The sequence below is a fragment of the Lithobates pipiens genome, unplaced genomic scaffold, assembly GCF_037356315.1.
Source record: "Lithobates pipiens isolate NorthernLeopardFrog02 unplaced genomic scaffold, aLitPip1_a1.2 Scaffold_16, whole genome shotgun sequence".
NCBI lineage: Eukaryota > Metazoa > Chordata > Amphibia > Anura > Ranidae > Lithobates > Lithobates pipiens.
This window is the reverse complement of record NW_027507748.1, coordinates 110,246,825-110,266,679: the sequence shown is the minus strand read 5'-3', so window position 1 is coordinate 110,266,679 and position 19,855 is coordinate 110,246,825. Positions and strand designations below refer to the sequence as shown.

Genomic DNA, 19,855 nt, shown 5'->3' with positions numbered 1-19,855 from the left:
ACAGCCATGCTTTATAGAGGTTTACATTACGACCAAAGGTGCGCTATGCTTCTGATGGTGCTAACTATGCAGCCTAGCTATTATTTTCAATAGCTTTCTGAATTATAGGTTTGTTTAAAGTGAAGCACATTGTTGTGAGAGCATTTATTAATAAAAACAAATGTAGGATCAGTAACTGTGCAAAAATGATGGGTTGTAAATCAGTATAGTGGCCAATTTGTTGCAAATTGTTATTGTTAATATTATCATTTCATGCATTATTAAAAGGACGTGTATGTTCAACAGAGGACCTCACTCCATGTTGATAATTCTTCTTACCGTGTGAAGAGCATTTTTAGAACTCCATCAATAAACAAGTATATTTGGAGGCTGGAATGCGCTTTAAAATCCCATTTATGCTGCTATAGGTCCTGTATATACACTCACCGGTCACTTCATTAGGTACACCCTGCTAGTACCGGGTTGGACCCCCTTTACCTTCAGAACCTCCTTAATTCTTTGTGGCATAGATTCAACAAGGTGTTAGAAACATTCCTCAGAGATTTTGGTCCATATTGACATGATAGAAGAAAGGAAAAACCCCTAGTGGTGGACTTTGGAGGCACGTACAACAATAGAATAGAATAACAACAATTTTATTTATTCAAAAAATTAGCATAAAGTATGTCATGAAGCAGTTTATGAACAACATAACAATGTACATGATACAAATTCGCTGGTAAGTTTGTCACCAATACAGGATATAATAGAGCTTGTCACCCTACGCGTTTCGGAGATATTGACATGATAACATCACGCAGTTGCTGCAGATTTGTCGGCTGCACAGCCACAATGCGAATCTTCCATTCCACATCATCCCAAAGGTGCTCTATTGGATGAGATCTGGTGACTATGGAGGCCATTGGAGTGCAGTGACCTCATTGTCATGTTCCAGAAACCAGTGGTGAGATGATTTGAGCTTTGTGACATGGTGCATTATCCGGCTGGAAGGAGCCATCGGAAGATGGGTACATTGTAGTCATAAAGGGATGGACATGGTCAGCAACAATACTCAGGTAGGCCATGGTGTTTAAATGATGCTCAATTGGTATTAAGGGGCCCAAAGTGTGCCAATAAAATATCCCCCCACACTATTACACCACCAGCCTTAACCATTGATACAAGGCAGGATGTATCCATGCTTTCATGTTGTTCATGTTGTACACCAAATTCTTCCCCTACCATCAGAATGTCGCAGTTGAAATCGAGACTCATCAGACCAGGCAACTTTTTCCAATCTTCTATTGTCCAATTTTGGTGAGCCTGTGCAAATTGTAGCCTCAGTTTCCTGTTATTAGCTGACAGGCGTGGCACCCGGTGTGGTCTTCTGCTGCTGTAGCCCATCTGCTTCAAGGTTTGATGTGTTGTGCATTCAGGGATGGTTTTCTGCATACCTTGGTTGTAATGAGTGGTTATTTGAGTTACCGTTACCTTTCTATCATCTCAAACCAGTCTGCCCATTCTCCTCTGATCTGACATTAACAAGGCATTTTGGTCCACACAACTTCTGCTCACTTAATATTTTCTCTTTTTCGTGCCATGCTCTGTAAACTCAAGAGATGGTTGTGTGTGAAAATCCCAGTCCACCTAAATCCCCTTTCTTCCCCATTGTGATGCTGGGTTTGAGAACTTCAGCAAGTCATCTTCACAAAGTCTAGATGTCTAATTGAGTAGCTGTCATGTGATTGGCTGGTTAGCAATTTGTGTTACCCAGCAGTTGAACAGGTGTGCCTAATAAAGTGACCAGTGAGTGTAGTATAGGCATCTAAAGGCTCAGCAAAAATGCCTGGATATTCCAGTTCAGTACTGCAGCAATGGCAAAGCTTGCCTGTCCACTCCACTCATCAATGCTCTCGTATTGGCCAGAGAGGCAGCCTATCATAGTGGTGGACCAAATGGAATGTGTGTGGGGGAGCAGACAAGCCTCGGTAATTCTAGTAGGGGTCAAAGCTTTGTCTTTTCAGAATAGGAAAGCATTTGGGAGCAAGAGATCTGAAAAGAATTGTCGGTATGTGCCTGCACATTAGAGATGTCTGCAGGCTTTTTTCAAAGTGAGTCCCTCTAAACTTACTTTTTACTGTATTCTGTTCTCCAATGAGAGGTATATATTGATAACATTATGAACCTGCACTTCTTCATTTTTCAAGGCAATTCATCATGCCTTTGAAAAGTTTCTGTGGGCCCATAAACCTTTCAGATTGGCAGTCTGCAAAGATAAGGGAGGAATTGCACTACCTGATATCTCCCTATACCAACCATTCTCAACCAGGGTTCCTCCAGAGGTGGCTAGGGGTTCCTTGAGCTGTGGCTGATGTACCTCCTGTTTGATGGTGCCTACATACTTCTGAGCCAATGCCACTTGGAGGAGACAGTGGTATGACACCAATGATCTTCATAGCTCTCTGTAAGAGGGCCATTCTTGCCACCACTGTAAAAAGGGCATTCTTCTCACTGACCACCAAAGTAAGGGGCGTTGTTCCCACTGACCCCCAATGAATATGTTTATTAGGGGTTCCCAGAGACCTGAACGTTATTTTAAGGGTTCCCCTGGGGTAAAAAGGTTGAGAAGGGCTGCCCTATACTATTCAGCATGTCCTCTCACGAGAGTGGTTGACTGGTGCTGACATGGCGACATGAAACAGTGGGATTGGACAGAATTGGATCAAACTTTCACTAAAATTTCATTGATGACGATCCCTCTGTGCCACAATAAATTCCCCATTTCTGTAAAAACTCATTCTGTGATTGATAGTAGAAAAATTTGTTTAGGAAACCACACAGAGTATTCCCCAAACCCCCTTCTCTTGTCCCTGTTATTAGAAACCCTTTTTTTCCACCAGGGGTTAAAACCTACTGTGCTGTTACACTTGCTGTGTAAAAATACACTATATTACCAAAAGTATTGGGACACCTGCCTTTACACACACACACAAACTTTAATGGCATCCCAGTCTTGGTCCTTAGGGTTCAATATTGCGGTGGTCCACCCTTTTGCAGCTGTAACTGAGTCCTGACCTCAACCAGATAGAACACCTTTGGGAAGAATTAGAGTGGAGAATGCGAGCCAGGCCTTCTCGTCCTCATCAGTGCCTGACCTCACAAATGCACTTCTGGAAGAATGGTCAAACATTCCCATAGACACACTCCTAAACCTTGTGGACAGCCTTCCCAGAAGAGTTGAAGCTGTTAGAGTTGCAAAGGGGGGGGGCTAACTCGATATTGAACTTTACGAAATAAGACTGGGGTGCCATTAAAGTTCATGTGCGTGTAAAGGCAGGTGTCCCAATACTTTTGATAATATAATGTATTATCCAATGCATAGTCATGTTAATGTTCATGTTACTGTGAAGTCAGAATATAGGTAATTCATTTCCACGCCATTGTTTATTTGGCTTTTATGTAGTTGGTCATTATATTGCCATCTTATGGTTATTTTGGTTATAGCACCATCTTTTCCTGGTTTCTTATCTGTGTTCCACCCATTCTTGTGATGTACTTCCTGTTCCTCCCTTCTGTCTTGTTGAGATAAAGATGGCCACTAGGCCTATGCAATCTACTTGAAACGGGGAACACATTTTCATGTTTTGACTAGAGGTCGACCGATATATCGGCCGGCCGATATATCGGCCGATATTTGCCGTTTTTTAAATAATCGGCATCGGCCGATTTTGCTGATAAAAAGCCGATTTAGAACTACAGCGGGACTTTGAAATGACTTCTGTAAGAAGTCAGTGTGAGTTACCTGAGTCGTCATAGCAACACTTTCCTCCTCTCTGGGCAGGCTGCCAAGAAAAGAACTAAATGATACAATGTTTACACTTCTGAATGAATGAAATCATCTCAGTGTGTAGAAGTTCTCAGTTTAACCATTTAAAGACTAAATCTTTTCTGACACTTGATGCTTACAAGTAAAAATCCTGTATTTTCTGCCAGAAAATCACTTAGACCCCCCAAAAATTATATATAATTTTTTAGCAGAGATCCTAGGGAGTAAAATAGCAGTTGTTGCAATATTTTATGTCACACGGCATTTGCACAGAGGTCTTTCAAATGCATTTTTTTGGGAAAAAAATACACTATTTAAAAATAAAATAAAAACAGTAAAGTTAGCCCATTTTTTTTTTTTTCGTCCAAAAGTTTTGACTACCTGTTTTTATTTAATATATAGGTTTTTTTTTTTTTTTTATCTAAATCATACATACAAGTAAACTGATTGGAGGTTTGTTTTGTTTAATAAATGTTTAAATGTAAGAAATTTTCTGCTTTCACACTGGAGCGTTGATGTTAAAACGCAAGTTTTAGCGGCTCTTTACCATCATTTTAGCGGTGCTATTTGGCTGCTAGTGGGGCACATATAACCCAGCTAGCGGCCAAGGAAGAGGTTAAATGCGCCCATGAAGCACTGCTGCCAAATCGCATTGCATGCGCTTCAGCAGTGGTGCCCATTCATATCAATGGGCAGGAGTGGTGGAGGAGCGGTATACACCACTCCAAACGTGCTGCTTGCAGGACTTTTTTTTAAGATCCTGCCAGCGCATCGCCTCAGTGTGAAAGCACTCGGTCTTTCACACAGACTGCAGGGGAGCCATTTTGCAGGCACTTTACAGGCGCTATTTTTAGCCCAAAAGCGCCTGAAAAACGCCCCAATGGGAAAGGTGTGTTAGATCAAGGGGGATTAAAAAAATAATAATAATAAATAAAAAAGGAAAAAATAAATAAATAAAATAAAATCGGCCTAACATATCGGCCCAAAAAAATCGGCATCATATATCGGCTATCGGCCGCCATGATTTCTAAATATCGGCATCGGCATCGGCCAGAGAAAAACCCATATCGGTCGACCTCTAGTTTTGACCTGCAAATACCGTCTTTCTATCATCTGCCACATCTTGTTATCTGCTATGCCTCCTGCTTGTAATCAAGATCTTCGTTGATGGAAACAGGTATTTAGTGAGTTCAGCTATCTGATAAAGACAGTCTGTGGTGATTGTATCTGTTTATAAAGGCCAGGCATAAAGGTCTCAGCTAGAGATAAGTCTTTAATGCAACAGCTGGAGTCAGAATTCCTACTTCTTCCTATAAAGCAGGGATCCTCAAACTACGGCCCTCCAGCTGTTGCGAAACTACACATCCCACGAGGCATTGTAAAACTCTGACATTCACAGACATGACTAGGCATGATGGGAATTGTAGTTCCTGAACAACTGGAGGGCCATAGTTTGAAGACCCATGCTATAAAGGAAGCAATACCGATCACACTCCTTCCAGACAACACAACACTGGCCCTCACTGGGGCAAAATATATCAGATCCCTATATCCGGTATCTCCAACTGTCTCCTCATTCGCTAGACCAGGGGTCTCTAATCTATAGTCCTCCAGTTGTCCACTACAATTCCCAAAATGCCTAGTCATGTCTGTGAATGTCAGAGTTTTTCAATGCCTCATGGGACATGTAGTTCTGCAACAGCTGGAGGGCCATAGTTTGGAGACCCCTGCTCTAGACCACACACACACAATTCAAAAAAAGAGTGTGTAAATCAAGAGCCACTAGAACATACAGTCTCAATCATGTAAAACATTTTATCCCCCACACACACACCTAACGAAATGGGAATCAGATCTTCATCTTCAGTTGACCCCAGAACAAAGGGTAAAAATGCTATACTACGCCCATAAAACATGGAAGTACCAAGGATTGAGTTTTAAAATCCTCACCTGATTTATAAGACGCCTAATAATTTACATGCTATATTACCTTCACTCCCTAACATTTGTTGGAGGTTCAATTCAGATTTGGACAATATCTTTCATATTGTGGTCTTGCCTTGTTCTCCAATCCCTTTGAACCACTGTTCGCACCACCTTACAGAGATTTACTGACTATCCTCTTCTACCCAAACCAGCTTTTTTTCCTTTCACATCTTAACAATGTCCTCAAACATACAACAGATCGCTTCTCACACACTTTATTAATCCTGCCAAAAGTTGCCATCCGAGATGTTGGAAACAACTCTAGGCATCTCCCATAATCATGTGGGTAACAAAAGTGAATGAATGGAAAACCTAATTGCCCCTGAAAGAGTCACACAAGACAAAATGTAAAAAAATTGGTTCTACTGCAAAGAGCTTACTTTCAAAACCAATTACGTTCCGTTACTTTGCTTTCTTTCAACCCTGCTACAAGATAAGTTGCACAGACATGTTGGAACACACACCCACCCGGTCCGCCATGAGCGCAAGTCTCCAGTATTTCTATGAATCTCTTCTCTTCTGTCTTTCTAATTTTCCAGTTCTTTAGTAAGACTGATTCATACAGGGGCTTTCTTCTACCAGATCAGCTTAAGTATGAATATGAATGACGACTTGGAATATTGCAGTTAGGTTTACTATAAGCGATGACATTGTCTCACTGCAGTGAAGCGCCCGATGTACTGTATATGTATTAGCAAACAGACTGCACTAATATCGGATGTTTTGCATTTGGCTTATAGCTATCATTAGTATCTGTCACCAGTGTGTCACATCCTGCATAAATAAAACATGTAAAAGAAAACTGTTCTTACGGATAAAATATCAACATAAAATGGGGCACTCTGTTGGTACATACACTTCTTTTGAAAATTGGTATGGAGTCAAGCTGTGATACAAAGCTGAGTAAATATTATAATAACACATTACCAAACATTCTGCGTTTTCAGAGTAGGTGTTTCATTTGGGAAAAATCTGTAAATCTTCATTTCTGAAGACTACATTTGTACAAAAGGTCTGCAAAGGGAACAGAACAGCATGAAATCAAATTTTGCATATAACTAGAAGTTTTATGATTCTTCTGTTTAATAACTGTTGTGTGTTGAAGAATGATGATCATGGGTGTGGACAGATTCTGTCTTTTTTACCTTAACCACTTGCGGACCAGGCTTGTTCTGCCACCTTTTGTTTAAATAAGTATTTTTTTGCTATTAACCCTTTTTTTTTTTTTTTTTTTTTTTTTTTTAGCAGAGACCCTAGAAAACAAAATGGTGATCATTGCAATTGTTTGTCACACTGTATTTTTGCACAACGGTTTTGCAAACGCAATATTTTTTGAAAAAAATAAATTTTAATAAATGTAAAAAACCACAATAGTTACCCCAATTTGTTTGTATAATGTTAAATATGATGTAAATAGAAACCTAACACGTCGCACTTCCAAATTGCGGACGCTCGTGGAATGGCGACAAATGACGCTACTTAAAACTCTTCATGAGCACTCTTTAAACGCCTTTTAGGTGTGCACACAGAAGCTCATAACGGACGTTTTTGGGAGTTTGGGCGGTTAATGATGGTGTTATGAATTAAAGAGAACTTATAAAAAATGTGCACCACAAGTCCAAAAGGTCACATTCGAAAGCATACCTGTACTTTAACAAATCCCAAGGCAAAAAATATAATGTGTTTTCAATTTACCAATTTTTACCAACTTACCACATTTTAGATGGGGCATTAATTTTCCTTTTTTAAACTTTTTTTTTAAATCTTCAGTTGGCCAGTAGCACATCTCCTTTTGTAGGGTGACTACACTCAGTCCACTCTATACTGTATATGGAGGAGCAATGTAGACATTCTTGGACAATAACATTGTCAGCCTGTGGAGAGGATAGTGTCAGACTTGTTGATTTTTACATATATGACAAAAAAATTAAAGCCTAACTCAATCTTGCACTCTTTAAGCAGATACAGTTTTAATTTTTCGTCTGGATTAGATTCTTCCCTGTGCTTGTGTGGGTTTCCTCCAGATACACTTCAGTTTCCTCCCACACTTTCTGAGGTAATGGATGTTTCAGGCTGAGACTTAGCCATTTTTTATGGGGCAAAAGGGGTGCTGTTTGTCTTAGTGATGAACTTAACCTCCCTGGCGGTAATCCCGAGTCTGGTTGGGATTTTACTAACAGGAGCGGTAACCCCGAGCCAGACTCGGGATCGCATCGCTGGATGCAGGGAGGACACAGGGAGAGTTACTTACCTTGTCCCCTGGATCCAGCGACGTCCTCCGCGCTGTGTGATCGAGCTGTCCTCTGCTCGATTCACACAGTGCCCGAATGCCACCAAGCTCCGTTCCCTGCGACGTTAACACGCACGGGAGCGGAGAACGGGGGCAAATTCAAAAAAGTAAAAAGACACAAAACACACACAGTACTGTAATCTTACAGATTACAGTACTGTATTAAAAAATTACACACCCCCTTTGTTTCTAGTGGTCTGTGCAATGCCCTGCATGCACTTTTATATTATAAATACTGTTTTTTTCTGCCTGAAATTTGGAGATTGTCCATAGCAACCAAAAAGTGTCCCTTTTTCAGTTTTTTAGGATTTGATTACATTATTGAATAATTTTTATTATTATTTATTATATTATAAACTTTATCATACCCGGGATGTCTACTAGACTCTGATTTGAACAGATTTAAGAGAGTTATTCCTAAGAATTACAGTACTACAATATAAAACGCCAAATTTCCATGCAAAATAATTGTACCACTTTCAGCACCTAAAACCAGACTGAATCATACCGCCAGGGAGGTTAATAAAGTTGTCCAGGGACTTGCCAAAGAGAAAAGCTAAAGGTGCTTCAAAAATATGCTGGTAGGTTAATTGGCGCCTGCCTTAATTGACAGAAAAAAAACAGCAAAGGGAGGGTGCCAGGTGAGTATGTGTTAAAACAGCAATTACACTTTATTAGCAAAGTGGGGTAGTGCGCTAGGCCATGAAGGTAAGCAGCTGTCATGATGAAATGGAGAACCGCTTTGACAATAAGCTCAAACCCACTATACAAGGAGCTGACTCCGGCAGCATCTTAAACTCTTGCACGCCACTGTCTAGGTCAGAGGAAATGACAAACAAGCAATAGAAGGAGCAGGCCGCAACATGTTTCTGAGGCCCCACCTTCTTTTGTCAGGCCACCAGAGGAGGTGGGGCCTCAGAAAAGTCCTTGTACAGTGGATCTTCGCTTATTGTCCCAGCGGTTCTCCGTTACACTGTGACAGCTACAATTAGGGCTGTTACTGATTAAAATTTTCGTGTTCATGTTTTTTAATCAATTAATCGACTAATTTTGATTAATTATAACGCACATCCAGATCCAACTACTTTTAGCTTATCTCCTTGCATTGCAACTCTGCATTAGTCAGTGGTAAATGTAGTATACACTGTATACAATCACCCAACACTAGTTAGTTTCCACAATCCATGACTTAACTTCACAGTTCATACAAATACTTTTTAAATTCAAACTGTAGCACTGACTGATGTAAGTAATTTTTTTTTATTAAACTTTAAGAAAAACGTAGAACATTAACATAGTTAGTTTAACTTTAATTATAAAACATATCTAGTATATTGACAGTCAGTCACTTTATAGTAGGCATCACTCTACAGTCTATTTAAATAGCACCGTTGTTAAGGCAACGGCCGAAGCCGGACATAGCGGGGCATGGCTAGAACTTCACATGTCAATCAGAAAGCAAGAGTCGCTGTCATGGCAACAGCAGAAGCCGATCCACACGGCAAAAATATCACAGCTTATCAGCCTCTAAGGACAACAATGTTAAAAATGGAGGTTATCAAAAAATTTGCCTACACTTAGCTCACCGAATGATCCCAGTTAACCACATCCATATTTACCATCACTGTCCAGGCTGTCGATGTCCGTGACTTCACCGGACTCCTCAGTAGACGGAGGCACTTAGGGAAGGGGGGGAGGAGTCCGGTGACGTCGATGTCCGTGACATCACGAAATTCCCTGAAGACCCGGAAGCCAGCGAATCGGTCAAAAAAAAATTAACGATTAATCGAGGAATGAATCGTTAATTTCCGCAGCCCTAATATATATATATGTGTGTGTGTGTGTGTGTGTGTGTGTGTGTGTGTGTGTGTGTGTATGTGTGTATGTGTGTATGTGTGTATGTATGTATGTATGTATGTATGTATGTATGTATATATATATATATATATATATATATATATATATATATATATATATATATATATATATATATATATATATATATATATATATATATATATATGTGAAGCTCTGTGTAAATTGACAATGCTATACAATTACCTGTAACAAGTAAATAAGCTGACTATTGTACGTGTTAAATGGTTTGTCCCAACCATCTAACTGCCTCTTTTGCTGGATTGTTTGATATATTAAAGGAAGATAAAAAATAACAGACTTGCTGGCCGGATCGGCAGTTAATAAGACTGTGCTATGGGGGACTTTTGATTCTGCCTATAGTTCTACTTGAAGTCCAGAGTTTTCATTTTCAAAATTCTTTCTTCAAAGTAGTCAGACACCATCAAAGCTGGCCTTTGAATTTTTATTCTAGGTTTCTTGCAACAAAAAAAAAGGCACGGTATAGCTTTTGGAAATTTCCATCAGGGAACAAATCATTTATCTTTCAAGTGAACAACTTGACTAAAACTTATGCTTAACCCCTTTATTACTGTTTTTGTGTCTTCATAGGAAGAGTGATTCTGGTTTGAAGGCTTTAGCTTTTTTCATTTTTTTTCTTTCTTTTTGTAAAACACCACAAGTTGCTTAGGTTGTTTTGTGTTCCTGCTTCTGCTTTTTTAAATGAATCAGGGGCAGAGATGAATTTTGAAACAACACTCTTTGTTAGGTAATTAATGAGAAATAACCGGGTTCTCCAACCAAGGAATAAGAGAAGAAAGATCCCTGGTGCCGCACACATCCACGGAGTCCTATGGTGGTATGAGAGAGACAACCTCAGCCTTGTCTCCTGCCAGGCCACACCCCCAATGCATTTCTCCAGCCAAGGGTTAGGCCAGCCATACACAGTTCGAATCTTGGTTGATTCAACAGGAACCAGCTGAAATCTGAACTGTTAATGGGCAGGCTGAATGTACCAAGTCGATTGAGTAAGCAGCTTGGGTACAACCAGCCTATCGGATTCTCTTGTGATCATCACTAGCGGCTGCTGTAGCTGCTAGTAATAATCACTGTCCAGGGGAAGCTGCCTCTGTCGGGAGAAGACAATTGCTTTGCAGGAGAGATTCCCGCATTAAAGTAGAATAATAACGTATCGAACCAGGAAGGACTTCAGCAATGCAGGTTTATTAACCGCTTGTAACATACAGGTTTATGTTCAAAGTATTACAAGATACAGGTCTAATTTATACAGTTTCTTACACTGCAAGCATATTAGATATACAGTAGGTATTCTTATCCTCTACCCAAATTGAAACAATTGTGAATTGTTCTCACCTTGAACTAGAATGGGTCTTTTCTGCCAATTCTTGGGAACCCATCACCTTATAGGGACCAGTCGGGACCAGTTCAACCTGAGTTAGTGTCTACAGTTGTCCCTATCCCTGTACATTGCACGCTCATATCGGTCCCTACCCTCAAGGAGTCCACAATCCAAGGTCCCCATTCATATACTAGGGCCAATTTTGGACAGACGCCAATGAACCTGTTATAAACCACCTGTATAAGATGTTCTTATCTTATCTCTGTGATTTATCTATTGTCAAGTGTTTTCTTTTCTAATTAGCTCTTACTTAAAAATGAAAAATTAACTATCCTAATGAACTTTCACCCTGTAAACTATCTTACAAAAAGTATGAGAAAGAAGCAGAAAGGTCATCTAAAGTTTAACATTTAAAATTAAGTCTTTCTAAATCTATGGAAAACATTGTATACATTAATATTAATAACTATTGCTTTACTTATTGAATAATAATATTGATAAAACTACTACTATATAATAATAATGATAATAATATAAATAACATCAAATATATATATTGGTATGAAATTCTACTACAGCATCAACACTGTCTCTGTTAATAGGGCAATTGTGCAAATTCCTTTCCTGCAACCTGTGCAGGTGACCCTTGCCATTGCGGTGTCCCTAGCCATTAATCGCAGCAAACTAACAGTAGGAACACAGTTCACATGAATGTTAAAGTAAAACTAAAGACCCACTGTGAAAAAGTTCAAGGAGCTAGAGTTTTTGTCACAAGAGATATGCAAAGTCTCTTTTCCAAAAAAAAACTTTGCCCAATGCGACTTGCGATTCTTCTTTTTTGTATGTACAATGCACAGCACATGCAATATGTATTGTACATCTCAGCTCATTTATAACACGACGGGTATAAGTCAGGTGCTGGGGACGAGTGGGACCAAGAGTAAGCAACAAAGCAGGTGGCATTGGCATTGGATAGAGCAGCAACTAGTGCCTAGACCTGTCTCCACTTGACTAATGCACACTAATGCTGCGTACACACGATCAAACTATCCGGGGGACTTGGTCCGGCAGACCAGAGTCCCCCGGACAATCTGCCCATGTGTGGACTCCGGTGGACTTAGAAAGTCGTTTTGAAAGGGGGTGGGGACGAGCGAGCGCCCCCCCCCTCCTGAGCCGTAGCAGGCTGCCTGCCCTCAACATGGGGGGGTGCTTTGGGGAAGGGGGGCCGTGCGGCCCCCCCACCCCAAAGCACCTTGTCCCCATATTGCTGAGGACAAGGGCTTCTTCCCGACAACCCTGGCCGTTGGTTGTCGGGGTCTGCGGGCGGGGGGCTTATCAGAATCCGGGAGCCCCCTTTAATAAGGGGGTCCCCAGATACCGGCCCCCCACCCTATGTGAATGATTATGGGGTACAATGTACCCCTACCCATTCACCTGTGAAAAAAATGTAAATAAAACACAACACAAGGTTTCAAAATCATTTATTGCACAGCTCCGGGGGTCTTCTTCCGTCTTGGGGGGGTCTTCCCACCAGGCTCCTCCGCTATCTTCTGCTAGCTCTTTTACTAGCGGAGGAGCCTGGCTTTCTTCTTCGTCGCCGCCTGGGGGTCTTCTTCTGACTTCGGGGGTCTTGCCCCCTCTTCGGTTCTTCTTGCCGGGCCTCCGCTTTCTTCCTTTAGCTCTTTTATTAGCGGTGGCCCGATCTTCTGTCGCCGCCTCTTCTTCCGACTTTGGGGGTCTTGTCCCCCTCTTCGGTTCTTCTTCCAGCTCTTTTACTGGTGGTGGCCCGGTCTGTACACTATATTACCAAACATATTGGGGCACCTGCCATTACATGCACAGGAACTTTAAAGGCATACCAGTCTTAGTCGGCAGGGTTCAATATTGAGTTGGCCCACCCTTTGCAGCTATAACAACGTCAACTCTTCTGGGAAGGCTGTCTACAAGGTTTAGGAGTGTGTCTATGGGAATGTTTGACTATTCTTCCAGAAGCGTATTTGTGAGGTCAGGCACTGATGTTGGAGAGAAGGCCTGGTTCGCAGTCTCCGCTCCAATTCATCCCAAAGGTATCAAATAAGGAAAATACATTTTTGGGACTTTAAATGAAGCGAGCATCAAAGGGGTGCCCGCCCCGACATCCCTATCATTAATATAAAAAGAAGGGAGGGGGAAAAAAAGAGGGAAATGGGACTTTAAATGAAGCACACAGCAAGTAAAAAAGTTGGTCAAGTGACTGGAAAGTTATATTTATTGATATTTTATAATCCTTAATCCACCATAAAACATTTTTGGCATCAAGCCTCTAAAAAACATTTTGGGCAACAAGCCTCTACATGGTAAATCTTGGATCAGCTTACAATATGTAAAATACCACAATCCAATAGGCCTTAACATTTGAAAGAAACAATAATGACAATAACTACATATAATATATGGGTCATGAATAAATTATTTTAAATATAAATAAAATCAAATGATATCTTCTTGTTCCATGATTAAAGTGAAGATAAAAAATTTGATAAAGGCTTGGCGTGTTTCGCTGCACGACAGCCGCTCATCAGGAGCATAATCATGGAATAAATATAAAAATAAAAAATAAAATATAAAAAAAAATACCAAAAATATTGGGACACCTTTACACACACTGGAACTTTAATGACATCCCAGTCTTAGTCCGTAGGGTTCAATATTGAGTTGGCCCACCCTTTGCAGCTATAACAACGTCAACTCTTCTGGGAAGGCTGTCCACAAGGTTTAGGAGTGTGTCTATGGGAATGTTTGACTATTCTTCCAGAAGCGCATTTGTGAGGTCAGGCACTGATGTTGGAGAGAAGGCCTGGTTTGCAGTCTCCGCTCTAATTAATCCTAAAGGTGTTCTATCAGGTTGAGGTCAGGACTTTGTACAGGCCAGTTAAATTCCTCCACTCCAAACTCACTCATTGATGTCTTTATGGACCTTGCTTTGTGCACTGGTCCAAATCATTTGGTGGCAGTAGGATTATGGTGTGGAGTTGTTTTTTCAGGGCTTGGTCCTTTAGTTCCAGTGTAGAGAACTCTTCAGCATACCAAGACATTTTGGGCAATTTGATGCTGCCAACTTTGGGGGAACAGTTTGGGGATGGCCCCTTCCTGTTCCAACATGACTGCTCACCAGTCATAAAGCAAGGTCCATAAAGACATGGATGAGCGAGTTTGGGGTGGAGAAACTTGACTGGCCTGCAGTCATAAATGCTTACACGAATAGAAGTGCAGTTATCTACATAGTCAAACCAGGCAGCACAGCCCTTGTTAATGATCTTTCTTTTCTCTATTGAAGAATAAATAATAACGCTTGTTCACTTCCCTGGCCCAGCTTGGAAGGCAGTGAAAAGCTCTTCTATCTGCACACTGTTGAAATAATTAAAGCCAACCCACACAATCACCTCAATGTGCTCAAATAGTTAAAAACTGGGTAGCTGCTAACATTGAATATGTCCCGACACCGATGTAAAGTATAAAAGAAAGAAATGCTGCACTACCATGTAAAAAAATCCGAAACAAACATGATTACATGTTAATGAGTGGTAACAAATAGTGGTGACATCCTCTACTACTTATATGCTTACAAATACTGTACCTCCTTGTTATTGTAAACTGCCGACAAATACAGCCAAACTGCCATATAACAATAATGGTGTCACCTCCTCACACAAAATGGTATAACATGTATTAAAAACATCAGTAAATATAGTCCTGAAATAAACTCAAAACAATATTCAAAACTAAATATAACAATAATGGTGTCACCCCCTCACACAAACTGTTATAACGTGTTATAAACATTATTCTCTATATAAACAGTCCTGTAATGAGCTACACTGTGCTGCACTTAGTATCTCTCTTGCTACTTCTGTACACTTACACACTCAAAATCCATAAAGTGCCATTCTCCTTTAAATGTGCTTTGGAACTCAGTGCTATAACCTAAAATTAAAAGACACAACGTGAATCTTCCACCGCTATTCTTAGCAGCTCACCTGTATATGTGGGCCTATATAATCTTTGGTCAACAGCGCTTTTGCCCTTTATTTTGGAACCAGCATGAGTATTGGTTGTAGATTCTGGTAAAAGACACCTTAAAACGATGTCCACAGCGGCCAATCCTCTTCAAAATCCACTCCTCATAATATTGGATATAGATACTCAAAGGAACATAAATGGAATTATCATTGTGCAAAATCATTCAAAATACACTCACTTTTTTTTTATGTGCACTGCATCTAGTGCACACAGATATACAGGTAACGTAACATGTAAAGGTTAGACACTAGCCCCTTAAGGAGCAAAACACATCGGCTTCACCTCTTCAGTACTTTCTGATGTCCTTTCTGATGACGTCATTGGCTTCGCCCCATGCGTTCCCCCTTGATACAGTCATGTGTACTGATAAAATGCATCAGTACGGGGCCAGTGACATCAGCAAGTACTGGAGAGGTGAAGCGCCCCCTCTCTCTCCTCATTGGCTCACTTGCTGTGATTGACGGCATCAAGGTTCTCATGGACATCGTTGGATCGCAATGGGGCTCAGGTAAGTATTAGGGGGGGCTGAAGGGACTGCTGTACATGTTTTTTTACCTTTTAATGTGTAGAATGCATGATGGTAAAAAACCTTGAGCCTTTACAACCACTTTAATAAAAGAAAAAAAGGTGGCAGGACTTTCTTATGACTTTAATCTAGTGAGTATATAAGGGACTGCAGTATGTACTGTGGAGCTATTTCTTGGCCTGTGAGTTTACAGGGCTTAACCATGACTGCTCCTTCCCATGTTATTAACCAACTGTGTGCTCACTTTATAGTCTCTATATGTAAAACTCTTTCCTTTATGTCCTATTTATTCTATTCTGTTTACAGCTCATTTTTAAATTTTTAGTAAACTTCTAGCAGTGATCCATGAAACTTAAAAAGTATCATTTATTGCTTATTTGTAGCCAAAAGGTTGAAGCATCAGAAGTGTTTGTGTGAATTGTGAGGACCTTTTGTTCAGATTCTTGTCTCTGTGTTTTAATGGTTCTGACCTTACTTTGTGTCTTTTTTTAGCCAACAGCAACGGGAGAACAAAAAACAAAACCAACACAGAACAGTGTTCGTGCTCTCAGAGGTCTTGGCCTATCTCCAGATTTGGTAGGTTGAATAAATATCCTTTATAAATAATATCTTTAATATACCGTATATACTTGAGTATAAGCCGAGTCTTTCAGCACTTTTTTTGAGCTGAAAATGCCCCCCCCCCCCAGCTTATTCTTCAGTCTTCCCAGCGCTGTCCCCATCTGCAGCCTTATTATCTCCTGGCGCTGTGATATATTCAGTCTAGTCGGCGCGGCTTTGCAGTGTCCCGCCTCCTCCTCGTCCATGATAGATTGAACACTGACTCACTGCCGGTGTCCTGTCGGATAGTCTCCCCCATCGGATAGTGTCCGCTGTGTACTGCGCATACGTAGGACACAGGACAAGCAGATTCCGAAAATAGCCAAAGATGAACGGCGCCTGTGCCGTGAGTCCAGGTTCTAGCTCCACCATCCAAGTGGACATAGAGTGAGAATAAAAAGAGCCGAGCGAAGCGAGGCCGTGCCCAAAGCGTGGCGAGTGGCCCTCTAATTTGTGCAGCCCTATGTCCACTTGGATGGTGGGGCTTGTACCTCGACTCACGGTGCAGGCGCCGTTCCTCTTTGGAGATTTTCCGAATCTCCTTCTGCGCCTGCACAGTACGGGGTGGACGCTTTTCGATGGCCGGACTGAATATGTCACAACACCGGGAAACCAAGTGAGTGTTTCGTCACGGACGAGGAGGAGGCGGAGCTTTGGTACACTGCATGGCTGCCGACTAGACTGAATATATCACAGTGCTGGGAGTTAATAAGGCTACAGAATGGGCACAGCGCCAGGATCAGATACACGAGGCAAGGAGATGGGCACAGTCAGGATGAGGCGCAGCTTCCATAATAGCATAACCTGGATATTTTAATGTATATCTATGGATTCCAAACAAGTACAAGTAAAAGCTGAAGGCCATTTATTATCCAATATGGCATTATACTATGTGCAGATGGACACAGTGAGGCTGAGGTATGCAGATGGGCACAGTGAGGCTGAGGCATGCAGATGGGCACAGTGAGGCTGAGGCATGCAGATGGGCACAGTGAGGCTGAGGCATGCATATGGGCACAGTGAGGCTGAGGCATGCATATGGGCACAGTGAGGCTGAGGCATGCATATGGGCACAGTGAGGCTGAGGCATGCATATGGGCACAGTGAGGCTGAGGCATGCATATGGGCACAGTGAGGCTAAGGCATGCAGATGGGCACAGTGAGGCTAAGGCATGCAGATGGGCACAATGAAGCTGAGGCATGCAGATAGACACAGTGAAGCTGCAAATGGATACAGTGAGGCTGCAGATGTGCATTGTTGACCGTCTTTTCCACTTACAGTAGCTGCTGCATTTTTCCCACCTTAGGCTTATACTCAAGTCAATACATTTTCCCAGTTTTTTGTGGTAAAAGTAGGTGCCTCGGCTTATATTTGGGTTGGCTTATACTCGAGTATATACGGTATGTCCTTTTCATTAAACATCCATTACTTAGTGCTGGTATAATACTTTTATTTCTTTATACGATCTGCCCATAGAGTGAAGCACCAACCACATGAGCCAATCAGACTTTATTGCATTACCTTTAATGTTATCCATTTGTGCTTTAGACGTTAAAGAGGAACTGCAGTCTGCTCACATAATCTGTCATAAAAACATCTTTGCCATTCTGAAGCTTCCCTACAACCATGCTGCATAATATTTTATATATACTGTGATTCTGTACTTGCCAAATATGATGCAGAAATCTCCCTCCACTGAGTCTGGCTGCAACATTTAAACTGTGGGCAGCTGTTCACTTACTGGATTTACACAGTCACACCTCCAGCTCTGCAGCTCTCATTGGCCCTCTTATGACTCACCCCCTCCCTTCCTTGCAAACTCTCACTAGAGTGAGAGAGAGAGAGCTATACATGATGTCATAAGCCTAGGCTTTTTACCAAACAAGAAACAATAAGTAGGCTGTATAAGGTATTTACTGGCTGAAAAAAATATTTTACTATCCAAAGTTAAACCAACAAGGGCAGAGGAGCGAATACAGGGGTCTCAAACTGGTGGCCCTCTAGCTGTTGCAGAACTACAATTCCCATGAGGCATTGCAAGGATGACAGCTACAAGCACGAAACCAATAGGCAGAGGCATTATGGGACTGATGCTGCCATTACTATACCAATTTATTATGCCTTATGTCAGTAATAGTCCATGTAGTTATCTTCAATCTCTGACAATAAGGAAAAGATCAGCTGCACTCCTCAAAATATTCAAATGCTGGTAAATTTATTCATCTGGACTACATAATTGGAGAGTCTCTGCCTGGTCTTTTCCTTCGAATTTGTGCAGTATGTGGAGCATGGGATAATGCCCTGCTGGCATTCAGTACCCAACCTTTCATGACCCAATTTAGGGCTGGGGAGCAGCCTTCCCCCCTCCTGTCCTGGCCCACGCAAAGGTTTTCGGCTGCTGCCTTTGAAACCTCCAGCACTCTGTAAGTGACAGTAGGAAAAAAGTAGTTTTCTTTGAGTGGCCAGTCTTAAGTCAACTACTATTACTGATAATGTACAGGCATTCTCCCATATAAAGAGATTGCGGAGTGGGTAAGCTTTACAGATAGCAACCAGTAGACTTGGTGACGTCAGGACCCAGTACAGGGCCTACGACAGAGGGCCTCTGATCCTCCTAAAAGTGTGAGAGGGTGAAGAAAACTTCAGGCCTATTACTGACAAAAGGCAGCATAAGAAGGGCAGCATCAGTATACGTATATATATATATATATATATATATATATATATATATTTTTTTTTTTTTTTTTTTAAAGTGATTGCAAAGGTATTTTTTTTTAAAATAACAAACATCTCTATACTTATCTGCTCTGTGCAATGGAATTGCACAGAACGCCCGCCAGCCTCCTCTTTTCATGTCCCCCGTCTGTGCTCTTGGTCCCTCCACTCTGTCCAGTTCCACCATGGGAAGTGGCTTCCCATTGGGGCACTCATGCATGCTCACTCCTGAGCCCAGCTGCTGCGGCCATTAAAAGAAAGCGGAACTCAGCTCTGCCCCCCACTCCCTCGTCACTGGCTTTGATTGACAGCTAATGGCTCCCGGTGGCCCAGCAAGACCGGTGAGCTGCAGATGTGCACGGCGCTGGATTGAATGAATTATAAAATACTGCATTATACCCTGACTTTGAATTTTGAGTTCGCAGTGATTTTTATATCTTTGAAACTGTCTATGGTAAGCACACTTTCCAAATGTAGGAAAAACAACTGTACAGTTGGAGGCATTATATCTGTGACATTTATATTTGGGATTAGGGGACACAAACTTTTTTTTTATGAATTGCCCGGAAGAAACAATGTACTTGATTTACTAAAATTGGAGGGTGCAAAACCCAGTGCATCTGTGCATTATAGCCAGTCAGCTTCCAATTTCAGCTTCC

At 41.4% G+C, this 19,855-nt stretch overlaps 1 protein-coding gene across 7 annotated transcripts in view; it reads left to right on the top strand.

Annotated features, from left to right (window-relative positions):
* Positions 1–19,855, top strand: part of CTPS2 (CTP synthase 2) — a 453,041-nt gene that overhangs the window by 65,034 nt on the left and 368,152 nt on the right. For all 7 annotated transcript variants that reach the window (XM_077480253.1, XM_077480248.1, XM_077480250.1 and 4 more), the window contains exon 7: positions 16,373–16,456. In XM_077480253.1, the coding sequence (XP_077336379.1) occupies positions 16,373–16,456 (84 nt within the window). The remainder of the gene's footprint in view (positions 1–16,372; positions 16,457–19,855) is intronic.